This window comes from Bactrocera tryoni, chromosome 4, assembly GCF_016617805.1.
Source record: "Bactrocera tryoni isolate S06 chromosome 4, CSIRO_BtryS06_freeze2, whole genome shotgun sequence".
Taxonomy (NCBI): domain Eukaryota; kingdom Metazoa; phylum Arthropoda; class Insecta; order Diptera; family Tephritidae; genus Bactrocera; species Bactrocera tryoni.
This window is the reverse complement of record NC_052502.1, coordinates 60,264,452-60,292,123: the sequence shown is the minus strand read 5'-3', so window position 1 is coordinate 60,292,123 and position 27,672 is coordinate 60,264,452. Positions and strand designations below refer to the sequence as shown.

The 27,672-nt window shown below is 37.1% G+C and overlaps 1 protein-coding gene across 1 annotated transcript; it reads left to right on the top strand.

Annotated features, from left to right (window-relative positions):
* The first annotated feature begins 636 nt into the window (after window positions 1-636).
* LOC120774635 (GPI inositol-deacylase-like) lies at window positions 637-27,672 on the top strand. Its single transcript, XM_040104359.1, has 8 exons — window positions 637-835; window positions 24,884-25,030; window positions 26,089-26,164; window positions 26,257-26,756; window positions 26,828-27,007; window positions 27,061-27,225; window positions 27,331-27,419; window positions 27,480-27,672. Exons 1-8 carry the CDS (start codon window positions 701-703, stop codon window positions 27,670-27,672), a joined length of 1,485 nt encoding a protein of 494 aa, XP_039960293.1. The 5' UTR covers window positions 637-700.

Sequence of the window (27,672 nt, the reverse complement as noted above, 5' to 3'; positions counted from 1 at the left end):
AGGAGAGGGCACAATAGACCTAAGCTCGCGGTGCATTCCTCATCAATAAATCTAATCTAATCTAATCTAAATCACTTGTTCTGACATTTTTGGGTGTCGCACTTTTATATGTAACTGGAATGATTGTCGTTATTGATGTGTATGAGAGCACGACAGACTGCAAGCGACAGCTGTCAAATATTAAAATACACACGATCTTATGGACACAGTTATTTAAACAGCTGCACAACTATGTAAAATGTAAAATTATTCAAAGCTCTAACAAACCTGACGTTAGTTTACAAATAAAAGCATAAAATAGCTCTGTTATATCATTTGTGATAACAATTTATAATTTAAAACAAATAAGTTTACCTATTTACTTATTTTTTGCATAAAAAATTTCACTTTGAACAAAATATTAAAATTCATCAATCATTGAAGTGAAAGGTATTAGTATGGCCACAACGAAATTGTGTACATGCAAAATGAACAGCTGTCTTGTGTACATGCCGGTCATTGTTGTGTCGCTGCCTTCTTACAAATGTTCATATAGAAGGATTCACGACGTCATATACAGTTCACTGTCGTGCTGCCATGTCGTGTCGCGCTATATGTGTTAAGCTCTTAAGGTCTAACAATCGCTGATGACTTGAATTGATATTTATCGTTCCAGTGTAACATCAACTAACAAATGAAAATGATATAGTTAATAAAAAATATGTTAAAACATTTTTTGGTGGTTATTATAGCAATTTCTGCTTGTAGTTTTCTTTACGGAATATATAATTATAATGTAGAAATTGAGTCCAATGCTTGTCAAATGACGTACATGTTTGCACCACCTCAGTTCTCGGTATGTATAAGCAAGTAATCGAAGAAGTATTGGCCGTTTTTATTATTATTGGTTAAATTTTAGAATAGGGCAAAATTTCGATTTTTATTTTATATTAAATAATGCAAAAATAACTTTTATTCAACATTTCACATTTGTTCAATTATTTTTGTTCAGACAATAACAAAAGGATTGCATTCTAACTAATAATCAGTGCTAGCTTACGTTCGTATTTTACAGAAGAACCAAAAGAAATAAAGAAAACAAATAATACCCCAATGACAGGAAATGTATAACACATTAGTTTTCCGCATGGAATTCCTTTCTGCATTGGCGGCCTTCGGCCGCGCTTCAAAAAAATAACCCTCGGCCGGACCAACACCTGGACGTGCTCAGTTCTTTTGCGTTGAACTCTTTTTTTTGCGTTGGCGATCTTCGGCCACGCTATAAAAAAATAACCCTGGTTGATCCAATACCCAAGGTGACTGAATTACTTTCGCGTAGTACTCTTTTCTGGATTGGCGGTATTCGGCCACGCTTTAAAAAAAATAACCCTGATCGAGTCAATACTCAGGGTGGCTGAAGTACTTACGCGTAGTTCTTTTCGCGTCGGCGGTCTTCGGTCACGCTTTAAAAAAATAATTCGGTCGAGCGAATACCCAAGGTGACTGAAGTACTTTCGCGTAGCACCCCTTTATGCGTTGGCGGCTGTCGGCCGCGCTTTAAAAAAAACCCTGGTCGAGCGAATACCTAGGGTGACAAGTACTTTTGTGTAGAACTCCTTTCTGCATTGACGACCTTCGTCCACGCTCTAAAAAAATAACCCCGGTCGAGCTAATAATCGTCGTTACTGAAGTACTTTTGCCTATTCTTTTTAATTCATTATTTGATATTTAATACTACTTAGTTGTTTATTAAATTTAAATAAGAAAATATCCATATCCATGGAAAGTTTGTTTATACTCATTTTAATTTGAAATATTATTTGTAGACGCATGTTTTTACTAGAACTAAGATTGCTAAATAAAAAAAGAGGAATTATAGCGAAAAAGAGAAATTTCAGCGAATTGCTCATATTTGCTTATAATCATATGTCAGCGCTCCAGTTCCTCATAATTGTTAGCACATAAATGCTGCTCACTACGAGTGTAAAAAGTAATTTTTAAAATATAGAGTTCTTACTTATAAAACCTGCAAAAAGTGTAAATTGTGAATTTGTTTAAATGTTTAACGTTTAATTAATTGAATTTGAAGTCAAAAACCTGCATTAAGTGTGTTAAATGTAGTGAATTAGCTTGTTGAAATGTTCGAATTTTAGGAATTTTTTAACTTTGTAATCGAATATCTCGTAAACTAAGCGTTTGCGGTATCTGTAATCCTGCACATTTTTTAATCGGAATTGTGTCAGATTTTTTTTGTGTAAAACTCCTGTTTGGGTTGGTGTACTTCGGCCTCGTTTCCAAAACTAACCCTTGTCGGTCCAACACTGGTATGTGCAAAATGTGTTTTTTTTTTTTTGCGAAAAGATATACGATATAATCCCCCTCTGGAGTAGCTCCCCTATTAGCACACACTCCATTTTTACCGAAATTCGTTTTCAGTCCTCGACGGAATCGTGTCGGCGATGTACATTAAAAAATATATTGCAGTATTTTTCTTTTCTTAATAAAGAAACCGGTATCGGTTCGACCGCAGGCCGCCAGCGCACAAATGAGTTGCAAGCGCTTTAACACTGGCTATTTGTCAGTTTGCAGCCGTTTTGTTATTGTGTTAAAAATATAAATGAACAGATATTTACTTATTGAATACAATGTTTTTTACAATTATAATATGTATTAAATGTATAAAAAAGAATTAGTGAAGAGTATATAAAAGTGATCTATATAAAAGTAAAATACTTTTTAAATCGAAAAATATGGACTTTAAATAAATGAAAAATTTAAATAGCGGGAGGCCCAGGAAACGTGCTATTTCGACGGGGTCGGTCCAAAGGGAAAGGGGTGTTAGATGAGTAGGGTTGGCAGGGCATGCAAAGAGGTGGCCAGTGTCATGCGGAAATTCGTTGCATGCAGGACATATATTGGTTATGTCTGGGTCTATTCTGGATAAGTGGGACTTTAACCTACTATAATATCCAGAACGAAGCTGCGCTAGGTTCACTCGTGTTTCTTGCGGCAACTCGAGCTCTTCGTCTGCGATGGGTGGTGGCTTGACTCCAAGAACGCCATTCTTTGGTAGGGAGTCGGTGAAGGTGTTGATAGCTCCACTGTGAATGGCGGAAGTCAGTCCGAAGTCCGGTCGGCGTACTGTACCGGTCGGCGTACTGTACGATGTCGACGTAGTTAGCTCCTAGGAGGCGGTTCCGCTCCAAGCAGGTGGCTACAAGTGTGATTTCTACGAAAACATCCTAGCAGCAACTGCTTGGAGAGGAGTTCATTATGCTCCTTAACTGGGAGCATACGTGTCTCACTATGTAGGTGTTCGTTGAGAGACATCAAGAGGCATCCTGTCGTGGTCCGGTGTGCAGTGTTCTGGCAGATCTGGAGTTTCCTCATCTGCGTACCACTGCATCCAGGCGACCATATTGGTGCGGCGTAATTGAGGCCCGACCGGCCGATTGCCTTCTATGTTGCCAACAACGTTTCTTTGTCTTTTCCCCATGTGCTGCCGGCTAGCGACTTGAAGATTATGTTGCGGCTCTGTACCTTGGCATGGGGTGTGAAGGAGCATAGACTATCAAAAGTTACACCTAAAATCTTAGGATTATTGACAGTCGAAATTTAGACGCCATCAACTGCAATAATACTATATATTCCATTACCGACGTCAATACCGTACAGTCATCTGCGTACGAGGTTATGGAAACTCCCCCTGGTGGCTGTGGGAGTTTCGAGATTTGGAAGTTAAACAGAAGCGGGAAGAGGACACCACTCTGCGGTACCCCTTGTTTGATTCTTCTCAGTTTAGATGTTTCACCTCGAAATAGTACGGAAGAAAGTGGACCGCTCAGGTAGTTCATGGACCACTTCTTCAGTCCCGGAGGGAGCGTAGTTTTCTCGATGTCCTGGAAAAGCGTTGTGTAGTTGAATATGTCAAAAGCTTTTGACAAGTGCAACGCTACGAGGATCGTTCTATCACAAGGTGGTTTCTATTTGAGGCCACGAACTATCTGACCTTGGTGAGATAACTTACTTCCGTCGAGCCTAGATGTTTTAGTATAAGCATGTTGACTCCATCAAGGCCAATGGATTTAGATGATATTGATTTGTTGATGGCATTCTGACCCTCCTCATCGGTGAAAGTAAGTGGCGCGCAGTCGTTTGGCATTTTGCGCAGCCGTCGGTTAACACATCGCTTCGTTTTGTCTACCGGAGGTTGCAGTGTAAATTGCCGACTAAAATAGCTCGCGCACATCTTCGGGTTCGAAGAGGCATGACCAACTTCAACTCGGTCGTCATGTCTCTTCGGGTTAGACAAAGCCTTGACAGTAGCCCAAAGCTTACTCACACCGGTGGAGAGGTTGCAGGACTTCAGGTGCTTTATCCATTTCGTCTGCTTATGATGGTTTACCATTCGTCGAATCTCTAAATCGAGATCCTTTATTCGGGGATCCCCGGGATTGGCATGGCGTAAGGTGTCGCGCTCATTAGCTAAAATGGCTGCTTGGGGCGGATTTCCGCTATTCTTCAGGCCGGGATGAAGCGAGCGGTAGCTGCTGCGATTAACTTGCGGAAACGACGTTCGCCAACGGATACGTCCGTAGGAATGGGTAGAGCGATGAAGGTGCTGTCGGTAAATTCTGAGACCGACCCAATTAGCTTTGTTAAAGTTACGAAGATGGGATTGTCCACAGAAACAAAATCAGGGGGTTTCACAATCGAGATAATTATGGGCAGATGGTCTGATGCGAGAGTTAGTATAGGCCGCTAGGTTGTGCTATTTATCAGACCACCACTAGCAATGGTAATATCGAGGGAGCTATTACAGGTACCCATAACAATGGCGTGGGCTTCGTCATTCATTGTGCAGAAAGTCGAATCGTCAATCTGTTCAACCAGCTCCATCCCCCTACGATCGTTTGACTGGCAGGAATGCCAAAGATCGTGGTACGAGTTAAAGTCGCCTAGTACCAAACGGTTTTCACCACGAAGTAGCGCGCCTATATTCGGGTGATATCCTGTAGGGCAACATGTAACTGGGGGATGTATGTATTAAATATTTCGAGCTCGACATCGCCTGACCGGATATCTATACCCTGCGGTCGATGTCTTCATCGATTAGACGATACTGCACTGCCGCCTCTGTTGGCCACTCGGGTTGAGTGGCAGCGCGGCGCGCGAACTATGTGCAGATTGCACAGCCGTAGAGGCAAGTGTCGCAGTGTTGCGTTGGCAGCATGGGGCCTAGTAACTCGTGGTCCACTCCCTGTGAGTCCTAAGGCCTGAGCAGGTCTTAAAATGGCTCCATCCATTGCATGTGTTACACCTGACCGAGGTGGAGTTTGGATGGAGCCTTTTTGCGCAAATGCAGCAGAAAAATTCCTCCGGGCGCGGGTTGGACTCAATGCCAGCACGAGTCAGGAGGATACGGAGCAATTATGCTGCAAGGCATTGCTGCAATGACGGCAAACATAGATTAACACTTACCGATCCAAACGGAACCGAAAAAACAGCCCTTGGTCCGATTAAATTCGGGTCAATTCCGGTGCGTAGAATCGGCTGTCGTGGGAACCATTCTCGACGGTATTCTAAGGCTCTCCCAAAATTGTTCAGATCGGATCGTTAAGCATATAGCTGCTTTAAAAACTGAACGATTGGAATCAAGTGCTTAAATGGAGATATTTTGGCATGGGTTATAGTTTAAGGCAATGGTGCCAATATCCGCAGAAATTCAGATGGGATCACAATAGTATATAGCAGCCATACAAACTTTTGTTATTTTATTGTTAAAATAATTCGTATATAACAAAATCTTGACTATAATTTTAAAAATTTTGCATCTAAATATATCGGTCTTCGAACTATGTATTATAAATAATTTTCGCGGCATTTTGCAGATAGTATATTTACATTTAGAAGAATGTTTGTATCACCAAAAGCTCGTCAAGATAAATGTAGAGTTGCGGGTAAATCAAATTGATCAACCCTAAGCTTTTAAGCTTTAATGGGTTGTATCAAGTTGGAATTAAAAAAAAATAATAATTTTTTTTATTCTATTTTCTTAATGTACATATATTTAAGAATACACACAGAAAATTTCATATCGTTCCGGTCAATATTTTCGAAACTACACGGAAATTTGAAAAGGCGTTTCAGAGTGCTTGGAAGTTAAAGATGTTTTTTCTTAAATTTTAACACGAGCTTTTTAAATATATTTTTTATAATTAAACTAATGTTTTTTCTCGCCCATAAATATTTTTTTATTATTAACAATTTAAGGCCGAAATTTTGGCAAAGGATCGATTTTTTGTAGAATCCTCCATTTCGTCAAAAAAAATTATTTTGCGTATTTCTTCGTTTTGTTTTACTAGATTTAACATTACTTTACAGCCAAGTGCTCCAACACTCTGCTTACGTACGCAATTATTGTCAAAGTAAAAGTTCAAAAAAAACTTCAAGGCGGTAACCGGCAGGACCTGCGAAAAGGCAAAAAGAACATATGTATGTATGTATCTATGTATGTATGTATAATGTTTATACGGCAACGATGACCTTCCCTGTGGTGCTGTCTTGCTTTCTTGAACCAAACGTTTTGACTGGAAATTTTACCATCCCTACAACTGTCGAGCCTACGTAACCGCAAAGGATCCGAATTTTTTTTTGGGTCAAGGACTGTCAACTCGGCAGAATTCTGTCGCTACAAAAACAACAACAAATTGGAAGTTAATGGGAAGTGGTCCCTGTTGCAGCGTATTTCCACAATACTGTTAGATTCTACGTTATCCTTTTGAAGGCGAGACTTTCCGTTGGTTTACATTTTGTCATATCTATAAATAAATCACAAAGCCAAAATATAAATTTTTGGTTTAGATTTTGAAAAATCATTATTTTTTTAATTCACTCATTTTTAGTTTAGATTTCAATACCACTGTATTAAATAGTTTATATGTTATTATAATAAAATTGAATGTACAGTTTGTCAAATATTTAATCATGCAAAATTACAAATGTATTATATTTTGTTTTTTCTTTATGAAAGTGAATTTTTGAATAAAAAGGAAAGGAAACTGAATAGGCCTATTAAATCTCAGTTTTTATTAGCGAAATTACTGGAAATATGCCGTTAATTTTCAGAAAATATTTAAAAATGTATAAAAAGACATATGATCAATTAGTTGACTTTGTGAAATAAAAAAGTATAGATCGCCGTAATATTGCTCTGCTATTCTAGTTTTTCTTTTCATTCTATAACTAGAGTACCCATCCAAACTTTACTGTGGCTGACTACTACTAATACCATCTACATTATTTCTAGTCAATAATAGAACAAGTTATGAACCAATGTGCGTATATAGATTTCAAATCTGAAGCCAAGCATAAAAAATTGGGCGTGTCTGAAGCACTTCATTTCCAGCAAAAAAAAAGTTCTTCAAGAGGAGTGGATAAAATTTTATGTAAGATCTACCCAAAAGCTTGTGGAATCGATGACCGACTGCCTTAGAGCCGTCAACAAGGGCTATCCCACTAAATATTAAAATCCAACACTTCTCTTATTTTGCTGTAGTAATGCCAAAATAGATAAAATCGAGTTAATACTTTTCAGTCAATATATAAAATTTAGTCTCTTCCGTTAAGATTATGACAGATATATTTCATTTGAGGATTATTTTAATATAATTTTCGTTTAAGGGAAATATGTATGCAGTGTCTACTTAGATATAATAATCAGTTCTGAGTTTGCTTTCGCTTATTTACTTGGTGTGGGGGCTAACGAATGTCGTATTGCAGTGATTGCTTTATATAGTGTGGAAAGAGCGCAAGTAAAATTTATTAACTCTAAAAACTTAGGGACAATGGAGCCATTTCCTTCAGAGTAGCCAGTAACGATTCTTTTATATATGACTCAAGCAGCACACGACTTCCGGTTCTAGACCAAGTATCCTCTGGGTAGCCAAAGAACATCCATTTGATGCCGAGCTAAAGTGAGACGGCGAAACATCCCTTCCACAGGGTGAGCTGGGTTTGGGACCCGCCACGTAAAAAACGCCCCAATGAAGAATTTCCAGCAGCCTCTGATGAGAGACCCTCCTTTTGAAAACGACCATAGCCAACGAATTAAGGACGATGTCCTCGTTAGAGTGAAGGCGATTGATGGGACAAGGACTGAGGCGAGTAGGTCCTTGTGCCATTTAACACATTGACCATATAAAGAAGCGCAAATTCGGTGTGAGACTCGTGGTGGGAGAGAGACTGCGTCGCCAAGTACTGTCATTCACTCCGGTGGATAAACGTCTGGCCATAATCCGCATCAAAGCGAAGTTCTTCAACATATCGCTGATTTGCGCCCACGCCCCGATGGAAGAGAAGGGCGATATGACCAAAGATGCTTTCTATTAGCACTTGGAGCGCACATATGACAGCAGTCCTCGCCTCCATATCAAAATCGTACGTGGCGACTTTAAGCTAGGGTGGGCAAAAAAGCTATCTTTGGCACTACGGTTGATAAATTCAGCATATAAGATGAAACATCAGCAAATTGGTTGAGACTGATCGACTTCACCCGGGGGCCGAAAGATGGTTATCTGTAGTACTAGATTCCAATATCGAAAAACCACCAACCAGATCAATCATGTTGTGAGATATGGAAGATACGTCTCCAGTGTTTTAGATGTGATTACGTCCCGAGGTCCTAACATCGACTCGGACCAATAACTTGTTGCAGTCAAGATTCACACCCTCGACTGTGCAGCAAAAAGCGCACGTCAACAAACATAAGAAAGGTTCCACGTCGAGAAGTTACAATCACAATAGACACCCGAACGATTTTCTACTTGATTTGCACTCCTGCTCTCTGAGAGCAGTCGTCAACAACTTGGTATAAGGGAACTGTGGGACGGCATTTCAAGCTCCTTACGTACCATTGGTTTTCCGAAAATGCAAAAGAACAGCTGGTACGATGAGGAGTGCCGTGTCGCAACGGAGAGAAATCAGACTGCCTACCCCGCAAAGTTACGATTGACCACAGCACGTGCGGGGGTAGATACCGATAGTTGAAGAAGGAAGCAAGACGCATTTGGTCTCAAAAAACAAAATTATTTAAAGTGATTTTATGAATGAAAATGAATAAAAATGCATGATTGAATATAATAATGTAATATATTAAAATAAAACAAGTAAGGAAGGGCTAATTTCGGGTGCAACCGAACATTTAATATTGAATATATGAGTAGGAGGTAGTGCCGACCAGATTTTATCTATTTTTGCTCATCCCACATACTAGTAATATGCTACATACTCAAAAAAATGTTAGCTCGGTTTCATTAAGGTACCTTACATACTATCACCAATCATATGGAGCAAGGTTAAGTGTGATGTCCGAAAATCTTGGTAATAGTTTGTGGGGAGGTTTTGGTTTTTCAAGTTTTCGCGCAATTATATCTATTTTACGCGCAAAGAAACACTGTTATGAATAAAACATGTTCTGCAATTTTCATTGAGTTGGCCCAAATATTGGCGGATATATCCAGCATAAGGTCACCTATAAGTTCGAAAGTCTTCATATTAGGTATATGGGGGCTGAGGAAAGAATTTACCAGACTTAACCCATTTTTGACCGAGTAAAGTACTACTGCCAGGAAAGGATTCTGTGCGAATTTCAATTTCATATATCACACATTGAACGATATTTTCGGTCAAAAGTCGAACTATAGGTATCGGGTCCACATGGTCGGTACCTAGGGGCTTGAACAGGTTTGGTTGGGTTTGCACAATTATTGGTCAAAAGGTGGCTTACTTTAAGGGAATTATTACCGCAAAATTTTATTCGGATATATTAATTGATTCTTTATTTGTGTACTGGGAATTGAAAGAATCAAATGGAATTTTAAATTGTGTTATATGGGAAGTAGACGTGGTTGTAGTATGATTTCGCTCATTTGCAGAGAGTAACATAGGAATATGAAAGGAATATTACGTTCCAAATTTTGTCGAAATCTGTGAGTCCGGTCCCGAGATATGGGATTTCTACAGAAAGTGGGCGGTGCCACGCCCATTGTCCAATTTTCACACCGGCTCCGATAGAGCCCCCTTATACCATCTAAGGACTGCGTCGAATAAAATTGTCCGTTAATTTTTTTTCCATGTCGTGCAATTAAAAATTTTAATTAAACAAATTTTTATCGTAGTAGCTCTGAAATAAATGCCAAAAAATATTATGCATCCGTTAGAGTCAATAAAAATTTATTTAACGCGAAAATGGCAAGCGAAGTGGAAGTGCGCGAAAAAATTATTAAATTTTTTCAAAAGAAACCGCAGTGGTCGTTTAAAAATATTGCCAAAGATGTAGGGGCTAACTCTAAAACCATTTCTCACGTTGTTAAACTCTTTAAGGAAGATATGCGTATTGCCAGGAAGAAAGGTTCTGGTAAAAAGACGGGGCCACATGATCGAGAGAAGACGAAGAACGTTGTTACCATTCTCAAGAAAGACTCAAGCATTACGGGCAGGAAATTGGCGAGGAAGGCTGGCTGCTCAGACTCTTTCGTACGCAGGACGGCTAGGCTGAAGACGTACAAGGTACAGAAAGTTCCGGATAGAAGCGCCGTCAAGAACGAAACCGCAAAACAACGAGTTAAGAAGCTGAGGAAAGATTTTGTCAATAAATTCGAATATTGCGTAATGGATGACGAGACCTACGTTTTAGCGGACTTTTCTCACGTTTTAGCGGACTTTTCTCAGCTACCTGGACAGGAATTTTATACAGCCGATTTTCGAGGTAATGTTGCTGAAAAATTCAAAGCCAAAAAGGTGACAAAATTTCCAAAGAAATTTCTTGTGTGGCAGGCAATTTGCAGTTGTGGCAAAAGGGGCAGTTCATTCGTTACATCGGGTACAATAAACACCGAAATATATGTTAAGGAACGTTTACAAAAGAGATTGCTCCCATTTTTAAGCCAACATGAAGTGTCCTCGTTTTTTTGGCCTGACCTCGCTTCATGTCACTATAGCAAAACAGCCTTAGAGTAGTTCCAACGGAATGGAGTGCTTTCTGCACCAAGAGAAGCAAATCCACCTAACTGTCCAGAACTAAGGCCGATTGAGAGATACTGGGCTTTAGTAAAAAGGGAGATGAAGGCCACAAAAAAAGTGACCAAAGACCTTCAAAATTGTAAAAGAAAGTGGTCTTCAGCAGCTATGAGAGTATCGGACACTACCATAAAAGCACTAATGGACGGGGTTCCGGAAAAAATAAAAATATTTATTAATAATATACATAATTATTGGTTTATTCTTCAGTTTTTCAAAATTAAAATAAATGTTTTTAATAAAATATTTTAGTTTATAAAAATTGGACAGCTGGTTTAAAAGATTTTTTCATTTTTATAACGGACAATTTTATTCGACGCAGTCCTTATATACCACCCGCATATAATTATTTAGCAGGATTTTAGTATTTAATTAAAAAAAAAAATAAATAGAGCGGTACCATTTTATGCAAGTGACCAACCGAATTCAACGCGATTTTTTTAAAGGGAAGAAAGACGGGGAAAATGTTTATGCTTATATGTTAAGTAGAAACCACGTAGTTTACTAAGAAAAGTTATTCAAAGCTCGACCTCGCCCGACACTATAACAAAAACACTAATTTCTTAAAAATAAAAAAAAAAATAGTTTTTTTAATGATTCATTGTTTTCCCGAAAAAAAAAAACAAAATAATACTTTAACTAAATTAATCTGTATATCATTAATGTTAAATATATACCATGTTGTCCAGAATCCATAAAAAATATTTTCCAGAATTCGCTTCACGGAACATAAAACCCACTTGCAATTTCGAGAACACTAGAGAGTTTCACGAATAAACACGTGCGTTCTGAACAAAATCTAGATTCCGACTACTACTTAATCGGTTCATTGTAGAACGGTTACTTAGGTACTAAGAAAAATCAATTTTGAGTAGCATCGCTGAAGTTTGTAATTTTCATTTTTGTCCGGTTTTTGAAGGAAAATGCTCCTATGTACGACGCACAGACATCCCTAACAAATCAAATGCGACATGTTATTATACATAAAAAATAGCGGATTAACTGCAGTGTTAAAAAAAGTTCAATCATAATTTGGGATGAGTGCACAATGACTCTCAAATATTCTCGAAACATTGCAAGAACTCAGTTGTGATAATTTACTACTGTCTGGTGATTTTTGACAGATAAGTAATTTTTTGCTCTACTCTATCCAATGAAATTAACGTACATTTAAACAATGGTTATGGCGAAATTATGAAACACTCGAGCCTTCTAGTATATATTTGCAATATTAAATTTCGTTGCTTTGCTTAAACGATAATTGATTATGTCATTCGTTTGTAAAATTATGGTTATTGTCCCTTTTAACAGCACCAATATGATAAATAAAGAGCTTTATGTTCGATTGATTTCAATATAAATATGTATGTACCTCGGAGATGAAGCATAAATCAGAAATGAAGCTAAGTAAGCAAACGTGTAAGCGACTTGTTATTGTGCACTTTTGTATACGTTAAACTATTTGTTATTTTTGTTCAGAGAGTGAGAAAAAAATAACACTTTGCCATTTGATGTTCAATGGTTTTCTCGCTGTAACCAATTGCAATTATGCCATGCTGCTTGTTCTAAGTTACCCTTATATGCGTACCTTTTTTCTTATATTTGTGTTAAGAGAATGATATACATTGGTTATTAAATCTCATTACAGTCTGTTAAGGGTAACACATTTTTTTAGCGAATGAGTTACCTATGTGTTCCCTATAACATGTGCATTTGTTAGCACATAGGTTACCTGTGCTATACATTACAAAAGTATTTGTTGCACAAATTTCACTCAGTGTTATTTAATTGTAAAAACTTTACCTATTTTCTTAAACTAATTGTTAAAATTAATTAATACTATATATGTATACATACTGCTGTGTTCAAAATAATAGGAGTGCCCCTGAGGAAAATATTTAATCCAAAAAATGTACCATGTCAGACTATGAGCGTCAAGCACTCTTCAAGAAATAATGTTTGTCAAAAAAGTCTTGCGGTATTTTCGCTAGTTGGCGCTGAAAGCCCGTAGATCTAGTTTTATTCGGCGCATCGGGTCATGCTATACCTTTTTGGAAAGCTCATTTCACGCGCTAACACGTGTTTGATTGATTGTCGTTTCTTTTAAGTCGTTCGTGAGTTATAGCGTCGCAAACATGGAGCAAAATAAACAGAAAATACGGCATATTTTACAGTACTACTACGATAAAGGCAAAAAGGCATCTCAAGCCGCCAATAAAATTTGCGCAGTTTATGGACCCGATACAGTTTCCATTTCCACCGCACAACGATGGTTTCAACGTTTTCGTTCTGGTGTAGAGGTGGTCGAAGATGCACCACGCTCCGGAAGGCCTGTCGTCGAAAATTGCGATAAAATCGCTGAATTGGTCGAAAGAGACCGGCATAGTAGCAGCCGTAGCTTCGGTCAAGAGCTGGGCATGAGTCATCAAAAACTCATTTCAATTCCAATAAAAAAAAAAAATTCAATAAAAATACCGCAGGACTTTTTTGACAACCCATTATTTCTAACGGTATTCCGCGAATAAAACACAAAGTATAAACTGAAGCTGTTTACATTATTTGCATTATTTCGCTGTTCACAAAAAGAGGAGTGTGAGCTACTAAGTGTTATAATACATTTTTATTTAAATTGTTTTATTTATTATGATACAGTGCTATATAAGAATTAAAGTATATTAAATTATTCTGTACATCCTTCACATGTCGTGGTTGTAATACAGTGTTCATCACAAATAGGTTTCTCACATACTGAACATATTTTTTTAGTTTTGCGACGTTTTTTGAATTCACTTTGAAGACATTCATAGCATAGACCAGTAATCTTTTTCCTTCCAGTTGAATCGCGCTGCTTCTGAGGTCTCAATGATACAGATGATGTTGGCTGCGTATTTGGATTGACAGCTCGACCAAGAAGAGATTCAATCGCAACTTTCGTTGAGAAATGCCTCATAATTTGTGCATTATTCGCACGATTTTCAACGAATGGAGTACACAGCTCTCTGCCCAATTGGCGATAAAATAAGCGTCGTTCATACGCAAAATTTAAAAGGTCATAAAAAAACTGACACATATGAACGCCAAACCCTTTGAGGGTTTTACTATACTGACCTAGTACCATTACCCTGACTTGGAATTACTCACCCCCCAGGCAATAATCCGAAAAATGTTCCACAGTGTAATTGGAGACATCATCCTTTCTACCACCTTTATGAATAGGGGTAATGCATGTCAATTTCCAATCAGAAATAAAATCCTCAGTGGCGAGAGATTTACTGAAGATAAGCATGAGAGGATATACTAAGGCATTACAATTTTTTATAAGTACGGGCGGAAGCCCGTCCAAATCCAATTTGGCAATATCGTCCTGTGAAAGACACAGTGAGCCAAAATTTATGGATGGGAAGTAATCAGCTGAAAAAGTGGAACTAGTACCAGGATCATCTAGAACATAGTTCGATTTGAAAAATTCAGCGAACAAATTGGAGATTTCGACCGGAATGCATGCCGACTTATCACCCCAGCGTAAAGTAGAGGGAATGGCCGAATTCGCTCTTTTAGATTTTACAAAGTTCCAAAAGAACTTCGACTTAATTGTAGACACCGTGTTATTAATAAACCTTTTATAGAGGAACTTATCCAATTCATTATATGGTTGTATGTGTTTGAGCGGGATATTATAATGACAAAATTCCTGAATTGATTTCCTAAAAATGGAGAAACTATTTGCTGTATTACGTCCCGATAGTAAATCATCCCATTTAATTTCAAAGAGCTGATTGTTGAGTCGTTCAAAGTCACAAAGTGCAAAATTAAAACTAAGCCCATCAATAGGTTTAACAGGAGCGAAAAGATAAGTATCCACCTCAAACGCTAGCGGAGAATGATGGATGGTGGCTGGAGTAATTGAAGAGAATCCATCAAGAAACCTAAATTTTAAATTATCACTGAGAAAGACTAAGTCAAGAAATCGATCGAGACTATTTGAATATGAGTTGATTTGAATCAGATTGAGACCAAGCAAGCTATCAATGAGAAATAACTCCTGAGAAGACGAAAAATTTGAAGGAATAAGAGTAGGACTATAGGAACAACCAGACCAGACGATATTGCTTAAATTAAAGTCACCCAAAACACAAATATTATTCTCTTTCACCTTATTTAATACCAGTGAGGAAATATTATTTGCGTGCAACTTATACAACTCTAGCGGACTATTAGGAGGGATGTATGAGACTGCAATGAACAGAGCATCATTGACACAGATACATAGTTGGTCCAGAATAGAATCTTCATTCTCAAGCATAATTAAGCGAGAACGATATTTGCGATGAACTGCTAAGAGAACTCCACCCCCCTTAGACAACGTCCGGTGTGTTTTACGTGGGCACCTGCTGACGACAGCCTTACTCCACGGCGCTCAAAAGCACAGCGGATCAAATCAATGCGTTGATCAGCGCCCTGAGAATGCAAAGCATTTTCAGTACCAATTGGCAGTGTGGAATGGACACACTAACCACCTTGGTAGGGTTCGAGGCCCATCTAAAACCTCTGCCGTGCTTTGGGTCCGGCACCCGGTTGCAATGCAACTCCACATTCAACTGACAAAGCCAGTTCTTCCCGCGATTTGGGTTTCAACCACAACCACCACGATACTCCCCGAGGGGCCAGTCCGCACGAGCAGGTTGGAGCGAACTCCAAGGGCTCCTGCTCCCCGTGGTACCAGAATTAAGTCTCCGGTCAGACCTCGTAGCCGAAACTACTACCAGTTGAGCTTGCATACGGCTCTGGACTGGTGGCCAGGGGTTGGACCCCATACACACATCACTTACACACCCCAATCATACAGAAACTAACCCTAACTTCCAGCTAACCGCCTTCGCCGCTTAAATAATTCACGCGCAAACGACCCTAACTGTTCGGTATTCCGACTAGTGGAGATCACACCACTAACATCTAATCGTCCATCAGTCCAGCTAATCCCCATACCACCCAGATCCCTAATGTCCGAGTACATCGGGCACTCCGCAATTAAATGCGACCAGTTTTCTGAAACTGCACCACAAAAACACCCCGACGTATCCGATAGGTGCCTCTGATGCAAAAATGCATTCAGAGGCCCATGCCCCGTAAGCAGGAAACCCAGACTCAGACAAAATCTGAAGTCTGGGTTATCCACAACGAACCCCACGTCCCGAATGTACTCGTACGTCACTCGGCCGTTAGGACTATTGTCCCAACGTTCTTGCCACCTACACCTAACCCTATCATACCCCCAGCCAGTTTTTTCGTGATCTCTGTCCTTGCGGAAGACATAATAGAGATTTGAGTCAAAGTATTCGCTATCAAAATAACTAGAATTCAGCCAAGTCTCAACAATAACGATAATATCGAAATCCAAACGTGAAGAAAAGTTGCGAATAATATTTGATTTACACCTAATACCCGATAAATATTGGTAGTAGACCTTAAGACAGGAGCCAGTTAAGGAAGGTGCAGAAAACGCATGAGAAGAATCGCGATTAACAGGCGCATCAACTAATCTGCAGCACTGTTTTCCCCTCCCTTTGGAAAAAACTTAAAGGGACGCAACTTAATGCCAGAAGGCCACATTGAAGAGAAGAAAACAACATTAAAAAAAGATGGCGACACACCTAGCTTAAAGTTTATCCTCTTAAGATTATTCATATCGGTATCTTTCTTAATTAATTTATAACATAGAAGATGCTCTCTATCAACATTAGTATGTTTAACAACAAAAGATATAATATCTTCCTCAGTGACTGAGCTCTTAAAGGAAGATAATTGAATCCATTTCTTGGGTATGACGACATCAAGATCAACATTGGCAATAACACCAACAACAGTTGAATTGGCTGGGGATTTTTTGTTCCTGGTATTCACTTTTAACTTCAAATTTCTGTTAGCAGTAATTGAGGTAGAAGAGTTCAGGTTAATAGAATCATCAACGGCGACAGATTGAGCAGCATTGACAGCGACAGGGGGGCGAACTGGTTTAGCAGCAACTGTTGGATTGTTATTGGCTTTCGAGTGAGTGTTGATGTTCCTACCAACAGCGTCAGCATATGTATTGGCACTATTATTATCAGCAGCAATAGAGCGAATGGAGCAAGCAGCAGACGGAGCAGCCGAGAGTGCTTTCGAAGTAGCGGGAGCGAGATAATCCATACTCACACTATCGATGGGAGCAGAAACAACAACGTTCGGCGAAGGAGCATTTGTACCCGCAATAGTCGTAGAAGTAAAGATAGAGTTGGCAGTAGTTGAAGCTGCAGAGAGTGCCTGCGGTGTAGCGGGAGCGAGGTAATTCCCACACACATTATTAGCAGGAACAGCAGCGTTAGAAGGAGCAGCGATTGTAGAGTCACTTGTACCAACAGCAGTCGCAGCAGTGAGAGAGGGGTCGGCAGCAAAGAGAACATTCGAAGCTGGTGCAGAGAACTTGCCATTATAGCACAATTTCTTATGCCCAGTGCAGATCTCTGATTTGAGTTCGTTAAGCTTAGCGATTAACGAATTACGATCATCACATAATTGCTGTATTAACGCGAGCGCCTTCGCTTGTTCACTTCTCAGTGAACTTACTTCCAATAAAAGAGAATTAAGCACTACATTTTCTTTATTATGTTTGCTATGCTCCAAAAAAGGTTCAGTTACTTCACTGTTCGATTGTTCAGCATTTTGTTGTTGCGAACTTAAATTATGAGTACACTGAGTATTGCGCACTGATGGCGACGCAGGCGGCGAACGAATCGAATTTCTCCGAATTACCGCGCACACTTTACAGTAGAAAGCATTTTTAGATTTCAGATAGAAATCTACATCAGCCTATGATAAATTCACACACGACAAGTGAAAGATTTGATTGCATTTATGGCAACTAATCTTGGGGTGAGCACGGTCAACTCTATGCCCGCAAACACACGGCATTAATAAAGATAAAATAAAAGAACGCGGAGCAGAAAAAAATACGTCAGTACACAGATGCTAGTGGAAGAGTTGTGAAGAAATTATCCATAGTAATGTTTCTACCGGATCATTTGTATGGTGCCACCAAGTCTTTAACAACTCTTTCACCAACATTCTCACGACCATCTTTCGATTTCCCAGTGTAAAGTTGTTCAGTAAGTGGATACGAATTTTCAGCATCACATATCCACCATACTTTAATTCTATATTTAGCTGGCTTTGATGGAATGGATTGAGTGAATCTAGTTCGACCACGGTATGGATAAAAAATACTCATTGCTGGGGGATATAATGGATATGAATACAGCTGACACATTTCCCTTGCATTGTCAGTATTTGAATTATTTGCGCCAGAAGTTATCAAAATAGCCAAAAATGCATAAAATTTCTGCAGCTCGAGATTTTTCCACTCCAATTGTTTTTTTTTCAGGATTTTTTTCATTATATGCTGTACACGTTGAGATTGCCTTTTTATTAGTATGTCCATTATGATATCAGCCATTTCCGGTGTGAAAAATAATTTAAATGTGTCTAGATTAGACAACAAATTGGTGTTTCTATTAGGTCCACATATTTCTCGCACAATATTATGTCTCTCAGCTTGATGTTCACTTTCTTCATCTTCATCCTCTTCATCTTCACTTCCATAATCTTCTTCTTCGTCATTATCTTCATTGTAGAATTCCAACTGAACACGTTTTTTTTTTCTTTTCGTCCGAAATGGAAAGGGGAGAGGGACGACTTAGGTACCTAAATATCCATTGACCTTGGCACTCCGTTTTCGTTATTTCTGCGAGAACTATAGACTATGTCCCCATATATACAGTACCTGTCCAATAAATTACGAACGAACAAAAAAATTATCCGGAGTTCTAACTTTAATCATTAATAAAAACATAAATATTTGGCGTGTTTCAAAAAAAATTATTTTTTATATGCTATATACATTAAACTTAAATTATCATATTTTGTATTGAATCATATTCAATATTATTAAATTGTATTAAAAATATTAAATTTTTGTTTTCGTTCGTAATTTATTGGACAAGTACTGTAGTTATATCCTATGCCATGTAGCCAATTTGCACAGAAAACAAAATTTTATTCAGTATACTAACGACTTCTACATCTGCTCCACCTGGGTACCCGGTCATTGAACGAATGGTGAAAGTTTGGTCATTGTCCGGACGGCTAAGCAAAATCTGTTAAAAACTAAAAAGCAAGTACAAAAAATAAAAACAATGGGATTTCTTAAAGGATACGTCATTTATTTTAATTAGTGGGTAGAGGACAACACTGCAGCGACGAAAAGCGTGAAATCATCAAAAATCTTAAAAAAACGGAAAAACTTATAAAAAAATTAAAGAAATACTCGGGTACTCTGATCGAATGATGTCAAATGCCCTGTCCTACAAAAATAAAGCCGAAACACGTAGACGAAAACGCAAAACTACTAAAAAAATCGATCAAGGCATATTCCAGTCGTCTAAAAAGATCCCAAAGCGTCGTCTAGAGAAATAAAGAAACGTCTAGATCTTGATGTTAGTGACGTAACTGTTCGTAGACATTTGATAAAGAAACATATTGAAGCACGGCTCCAATTTGCCAAGGACAGGTCAATTGGTGCTTGGCTAGGCCTAGGCTAGTTTACATACATTTGTATGGAAATACGTGTTGTATTTACGCTCATATTGTACAATATAGATAATTTTTTGAAATTTCTTACCTCTCGATTTGGTTGAAATCAAATTGTCTGCCTTGTTCACGCTTGGCGTGGCAATAGCGTTCACAAAAAATGTAACATTTTGAGAAAATTAGATTTTTCTTAACCTTTAAAACGCTCTAGCCGCTAAAGTATTTGACCTAGATAAACATACAAACCAATTTGGACATGTAACGAACATGAAAACAGATAAATCAAGCGTGCGAAGTGATAGAAACATACCAAAGTTCATATATTTTCATACAAAATATATAGGGTCTAGCCAAGCACCATTGGGTGTAATATTATAATATCCTTTTTTCGTCCTTTTCGATACGATATCCTTGAATTTTTTTTCTGAATTCTATAGACAATAAAATTCTAGGAAGCTACCTGGAAGCGCAAGTCGTTTGCTACACTCTAAATATATTTAAATAACATTTAGAAACAAAATATGCCTGGCCAGACCCGAGGGTCTCGATGTTAACCCTCATCGATTTAATATAATAATCGATAATTTATTTTTTCATTTAACTGAGTATTACAAATTTAAAAGTGCATAAAATGAACAATTCGTGGATAAAAAATAAATGAATAAAATTCTTGCTTTTGTTAAAAAACATAACTTTGTATTTTATATTGTGATGCACTCCTATTATTTTGAACACAGCTGTATAAGTATGCATAGTTATTAATTGATGACTGTCTTGTCATTTTTAACGTATGTAAATATATATATTATTACAAGTTATATAAACAGAACATAAAACGCAGGTATAGGCATAACTTTAGAACAATAAAAATATTATTTTTTTTCACAACTTTTGGTAATTTGTACTGTATTCAGTAAGTTTCTGTAATACTTTTCTTAATTTTCTCGTTTTACACACACATCCAAAAACCATCGCGATCCTTTGCCATCTCTGCCAAAATAACGCCTCCGATGAAGACCATATTTTTTGGTCGTAGCGAATGTTCAAGATCAATTTTAAACTTTTGCAAATAAGAATATTTTTTATTCTTTCTCCCTGTACAGTTTTTCACTTGCAATTACTTACCGCTAAATTATCCACATCATTCTTGAGCACACGAATCACCAGATGGAACGATATGCTTGTACAACTCCGGTCGTATATCGATATCGGCCGTTTGTATGTTTTTAAACACTAATCCAGCGATGCCTTGTCCTTCAACGTTGTTTTCAAATGTAAGTGTACTGCATATTATGAAACGGTTCTCAAGCGTGGAAAGACAAAAAGATCGGCTAGCAAGGTTATGGCATCAGTATTTTGGGACGCACGTGGTATATTATTCATCGAATGATTACTGAGCCAGTTTTAATCCATTTCACTGTGTGTTTGGAGGCACTTCTATTCTACTATTCAAAATATTAGCAATTGTATTATTTTTTAGGAAGGATTAGTTTGAAATTGTACGCATATACTTCATCGTTCCCGTTTAAATATTGCACTGCTCTGTGCAATGCTTCGAAAAGATTTCTGTATATCTCAAATTATAATAGACCTTTTTATCAATACTCTTATTATTGCGCTATATTGTTTTATGCTAGATATTGCGTTCTGTTTGTTATAAATGCATGTGCGTTCTTCGCCCATAATCTAGCAAAGTACCCGCAATGAATTGACGACGAAAATGTCAATGCTATTTTTTGTTGTGATATTAAAGATATCTGACGGGTACGTCCTAAAAAAAACTGCCTGATTCAGGAGCAAAATCAGTATAACTCATATTATAAGCATGTATGGATATGCAAATTTTTACTTATTTCTTTCTATTTTTGAATTACAAAAATTTTCAAATGATTCTTAAATGAGTTTTGAACAAATGCTTATGATTTAAAATATAGTTTATGTATTTATGAATTGTATTGAATTTTAACATAAAGAGATAAAAAATATTCTATGCTCTTACCCTGGTTCCAAGCTACCTCCCATCAATTTTCAGCTAAATCAGTTCAGCCGTTTTTATACTCTCGCAACAATGTTGCTAAGGAGAGTATTATAGTTTTGTTCACATAACGGTTGTTTGTAAGTCCTAAAACTAAAAGAGTCAGATATAGGGTTATATATACCAAAGTGATCAGGGCGACGAGTAGAGTCGAAATCCGGATGTCTGTCTGTCCGTCTGTCTGTCTGTCCGTCCGTCCGTCCGTCCGTGCAAGCTGTAACTTGAGTAAAAATTGAGATATCATGATGAAACTTGGTACACGGATTTCTTGGCTCCATAAGAAGGTTAAGTACGAAGATGGGCAAAATCGGTTAACTGCCACGCCCACAAAATGGCGGAAACCGAAAACCTATAAAGTGTCATAACTAAGCCATAAATAAAGATATTAAAGTGAAATTCGGCACAAAGGATCGCATTAGGGAGGGGCATATTTGGACGCAATTTTTTTGGAAAAGTGGGCGTGGCCCCGCCCCCTTCTAAGTTTTTTGTACATATCTCGGAAACTACTATAGCTATGTCAACCAAACTCTACAGAGTCGTTTTCTTCAGGCATTTCCATATACAGTTCAAAAATAGAAGAAATCGGATAATAACCACGCCCACCTCCCATACAAAGGTTATGTTGAAAATCACTAAAAGGGCGGTTACCGACTAACAAAAAACGTCAGAAACACTAAATTTTACAGAAGAAGTGGCAGAAGGAAGCTGCACCCAGGCTTTTTTTAAAAACTGAAAATAGGCGTGGCCTCGCCCACTTATGGACCAAAAACCATATCTCAGGAACTACTAGACCGATTTCAATGAAATTCGGTATATAATATTTTTTTAACACCCTGATGACATGTACGAAATATGGGTGAAATCGGTTCACAACCACGCCTTCTTCCAATATAACGCTATTTTGAATTCCATCTGATGCCTTCTCTGTATAATATATACATTAGGAACCAATGATGATAGCGGAATAAAAATTTACAAAAATACGGTATTTGAAAAATATGTAAATGATGAAATCTCGATTATCACTTTATCATGCGAGAGTATAAAATGTTCGGTGACACCCGAACTTAGCCCTTCCTTACTTGTTATCTCTTTATGTTAATATTCAATACAATTCATTAAGACAAAAAATATATTTTAAATCATAAGCATTTGTTCAAAACTCATGTAAGAATCATTTGAAAATTTAATTTCTTCTTCAAAAAAAAAAAAAACAAGAAACAAAAATAGCAATAATAACAAGTAAGGAAGGGCTAAGTTCGGGTGTCACCGAACATTTTATACTCTCGCATGATAAAGTGATAATCGAGATTTCATTATCCGTCATTTACATATTTTTCAAATACCGTATTTGTGCAAAGTTTTATTCCGCTATCATCATTGGTTCCTAATGTATATATTATACAGAGAAGGCATCAGATGGAATTCAAAATAGCGTTATATTGGAAGAAGGCGTGGTTGTGAACCGATTTCACCCATATTTCGTACATGTCATCAGGGTGTTAAGAAAATATTATATACCGACTTTCATTGAAATCGGTCTAGTAGTTCCTGAGATATGGTTTTTGGTCCATAAGTGGGCGAGGCCACGCCCATTTTCAATTTTTAAAAAAAGCCTGGGTGCAGCTTCCTTCTGCAATTTCTTCCGTGAAATTTAGTGTTTCTGACGTTTTTTGTTAGTCCGTTAACGCACTTTTAGTGATTTTCAACATAACCTTTGTATGGGAGGTGGGCGTGGTTATTATCCGATTTCTTCCATTTTTGAACTGTATATGGAAATGCCTGAAGAAAACGACTCTGTAGAGTTTGGTTGACATAGATATAGTAGTTTTTGAGATACGTACAAAAAACTTAGTAGGGGGTGGGGCTACGCTCACTTTTCCAAAAAAATTACGTCCAAATATGCCCCTTCCTAATGCGATCCTTTGTGCCAAATTTCACTTTAATATCTTTATTTATGGCTTAGTTATGACACTTTATAGGTTTTCGGTTTCCGCCATTTTGTGGGCGTGGCAGTGGGCCGATTTTGCCCATCTTCGAACTTAACCTTCTTATGGAGCCAAGGAATACGTGTACCAAGTTTCATCATGATATCTCAAGCTTTACTCAAGTTATAGCTTGCACGGACGGACGGACAGACAGACGAACGGACGGACAGACAGACATGCGGATTTCGACTCTACTCGTCACCCTGATCACTTTGGTATATGTAACCCTATATCTGACTCTTTTAGTTTTAGGACTTACAAACAACCGTTATGTGAACAAAACTATAATACTCTCCTTAGCAACATTGTTGCGAGAGTATAAAAAGTATTCTATGTCCTTACCCTGGTTCTAATCTACCTCCCCACCAATCTTCAGCCAAATCGGTTCAGCCGCCTTGAGTTATAAATGTTGTAACTAACACGACTTTGTTTTATATATATAGATTATTCTTTTCTATCGCCCTTTCTCTTTTAACATATTAATATTTCGATAAGCTTAAATAGTTTTTCTCTCTTACTTACGCTTTCTCTCATTCAATTAAAAATTGCAATGTATCAGTGTTGGTGAACAGCTGGAAATGTTTCAATGTGTTTGTGCATTCTGTTACCTCCATCTTGCAGGGAACATGATTATAATATACATATGTATGTAGGTATATCCACAATTTCGTTGAACAATAATATGAAACAGTTTTTATAATAATACTAGCGGAATAATAATAATACAAATTTATTTTAACATCAAATTCATTTATTCACACAAAAGAGTTTTTTATTAATATCTAGCCATTGAAATGGCATATCAGTTGGAGTCATAGGGATCCGCGGTATAAAAACTTTTACTTTTGATTTAGCAGTTAATATCGTAGCTTCAATCAAACCGCGAACAGAAACAAGCAATAAAAAATGTCATTTGAAATGTCAAATTGTATTGCTGAACATGACTCAAACAAAGCTTCGATGTTTGAGATGTCCTTAGGATTAATGAATACAATGGTTCGGGTGGAGTTTTTAATGCTGGCAAACCTTACAACACATCGCGTATCACCTTGAAAGTTAGCCGGAATATAGATTTGTTTGATAAATAATTTGATAATCTAAATAAACATAGTGTATTTATATTTATTAATATATATGTATGTGTCTTGCATTATATAATACGTATAATTAACATTTTCAGAGAATAGACTTCGAAGAGAATGACAAGTTTCGCAATTACGGATTGTATTACTACAATGAAGGCCGTATACCAATTGAAGTGCACAAAACTCAATTCACTGGAGCACCCGTTATTTTTGTACCAGGAAATGGAGGTTCTTATAAGCAAGTAAATATATTCGGGATTAGTTCCAAGCATATTAGGACGTAGGTTGCCTTTTGTATTTCGGAATCAGAGAACAAAAACGAATAATAATAATATCACAGTACAACAGCTAATCTGGGGGGTGAGAAATTCCAAGTCAGGGTGATGGTACTAGGTCAGTATAGTAAAACCCTCAAAGGGTTTGGCGTTCGTATGTGTCAGTTTTTTTTATGACCTTTTAAATTTTTTCCTTATCTTGATGTTACATCGTCAAAAATTGTTACTGTTAACTACGCAAATAGCCAGGGATAATGGGATGCCCAACTTATTCCAGTGTGAGAGCGCCTCAAAAAAAAGCGTTTTTTATAACATTTTCCATTATGGCCAGATCGAAGAAAGTAAGAATTTTTGGGCATTTAAATTAAAATACCTAACATTTATTACGATTGTAAATTATTACATATCGGACTTTTAATATATGGCGAAACTACCTAAGTCCTGTTTTATGCTTTTATAGTATATTAAAACAACTGACTTTTGATCTTTCAATACTTAATAAGGTGAATGAATTGAGAACTAACAGGCTTAAGTTCTCAATTATTAAATGTTTTAATCATTGGTAACTGAAAATTAATGCTACTATGCATCAAATTGCAAAACATTTCATGAAATATATTTAAATTTCGCATTTTTATGATTTTCATTGTTTCACATTTTTCATAAGTGATCTTGAACGGCGGAAACAAATTCCTCCGTTCACATATATTTTGGTATAATTTCAATCTGGCCGTCCCAGTCATTCCAACTGCAAAACGTCAAAACCTACCCAATCCAGTCAACTGTCAAAGTTCGGTAGGTGAGCGGCTCTCACATTTCCAGTGACAGGAGAGTTGGGCAACTCTTTATCTCTGCAAATAGCGCTCGTAGCGTTCAAAACGTTCGGAGTACAACATCAAAAATAAGAGTATTGCGGTAAAGTTATGAGTTACCAGATTGCAATATTAGGGTTACCAAATACCGAAATATAAAAGTCAACCTACGTATTAATAATAGGACTCTTATAATTCACATACGTGTTTTAGGTACGTTCCTTGGCATCGGTAGCGTTGAGAAAAGCCAGAGAGAGTGCTACTGGAATTCATTTGGATTATTTTACTAGTAAATATATTTAACACACTTGCAGTAAAAAAAATATTGTAAAATGTGAAATTCTTTCTTACATGAAAATACATTTTTTAATATATTTTCAGTCGACTACAACGAAGAGCTTTCAGCGCTTTATGGTGATTATTTGGAGCGTCAAACTTTATATTTAAAGACTTGTATAAAGATTGTTTTGAAGCTTTATAAAAGTACTGAACAAACTGCAAAAGTAATTATAGTTGGTCATTCCATGGGAGCGGTAGTGTCGCAAGCAGTTTTAAGAGATCCAGAATTTTCTAAATTCATCAATACCATAGTATCCTTATCGTCTCCTATAAATAAGCCTATTTTAGTTCTTGATGAAAAAATACATGCATTTTATAAAAGTATAAACAAAAATATATCTGTTGGACGGTCCTCTTTGAAATTAAATAAAAATTCAAATTTTTGTTGCGCTACGTGTAGTCGCTTTCTAATGAGCAATCATACCAATAACGAAGATAAAAATTTGAAAAATGTATTGATAATCACAATTGGTGGTGGTAATCGTGACGTACTGGTTCCACCTGGCTTTACAATTTCAAAATATAGCGATATACATGCAATGGTTTGTAGTGTCATTAAGCTATTATATATTTATATTAGGTATTTTTAATGAAATATATAATTATTTTAAAGACAATGTCAATACCTAAAGTATGGTTAAGCTGTGACCATTTGTCCGCAGTCTGGTGTCTTCAGCTGGTGCAGGTTATTAATAGATATATGTTTGACATCTCTGCCAGTGACAAGCAAAATTTCGTTTACTTTACTAAGGATAGAATACGTCGGGAGCAGGCTGCGCTTACTCACTTCGTGGTTTGTATTTAAGTTTTGATTTAAAACTCAATATAAAATATTTTATTCCATAGAAATTAAATATAATTCAATCAAAAGAAATAAACATTGAACAGGAAGGTAGACATAACAGTGTATGGCGGGAAGACACTTTAAGAGTATTTTCGAAAGCGTTTAAAGAAGGATCAAAAAGTAATTTTATACAATTAATTCCACTACGGAGACATAAAAAACACACGGTAAGCATTTAGACCGGTAATATTTCGAATTTTAAAAAAAGTAATACTTCTGTTTAAAAGTTGGTGAAATGGAGGCATGAAAATACAACTGTCTGTTATTTTTAGAAATTATGCATTGATGTTACTCAATTGGAGTCGGATGACTTTCTTTTTGGATGTACTGTAAAGTCTAGATTTAATAACGACTTGTTCTGGTAAGAATGTAATACAATATTCTTAAAAATTGAACTTTGATAACTATATAAATCCTTTAGCGAGGACAAAGCCTCACTTTCTCATAATTTTCAAATATTGCCATCGATTAAAAATAAAATGCGTTCAGTGGCAATACTAGATATTAAAAATTTGAAGGAAACGTACGTAAATTGGACCCATGTTGGTTTCTTCGTTCGTGCTTCTCGCAAACCGGTAAGAACTCATTCACTCGTTAATGTTTGGTTTGTATAA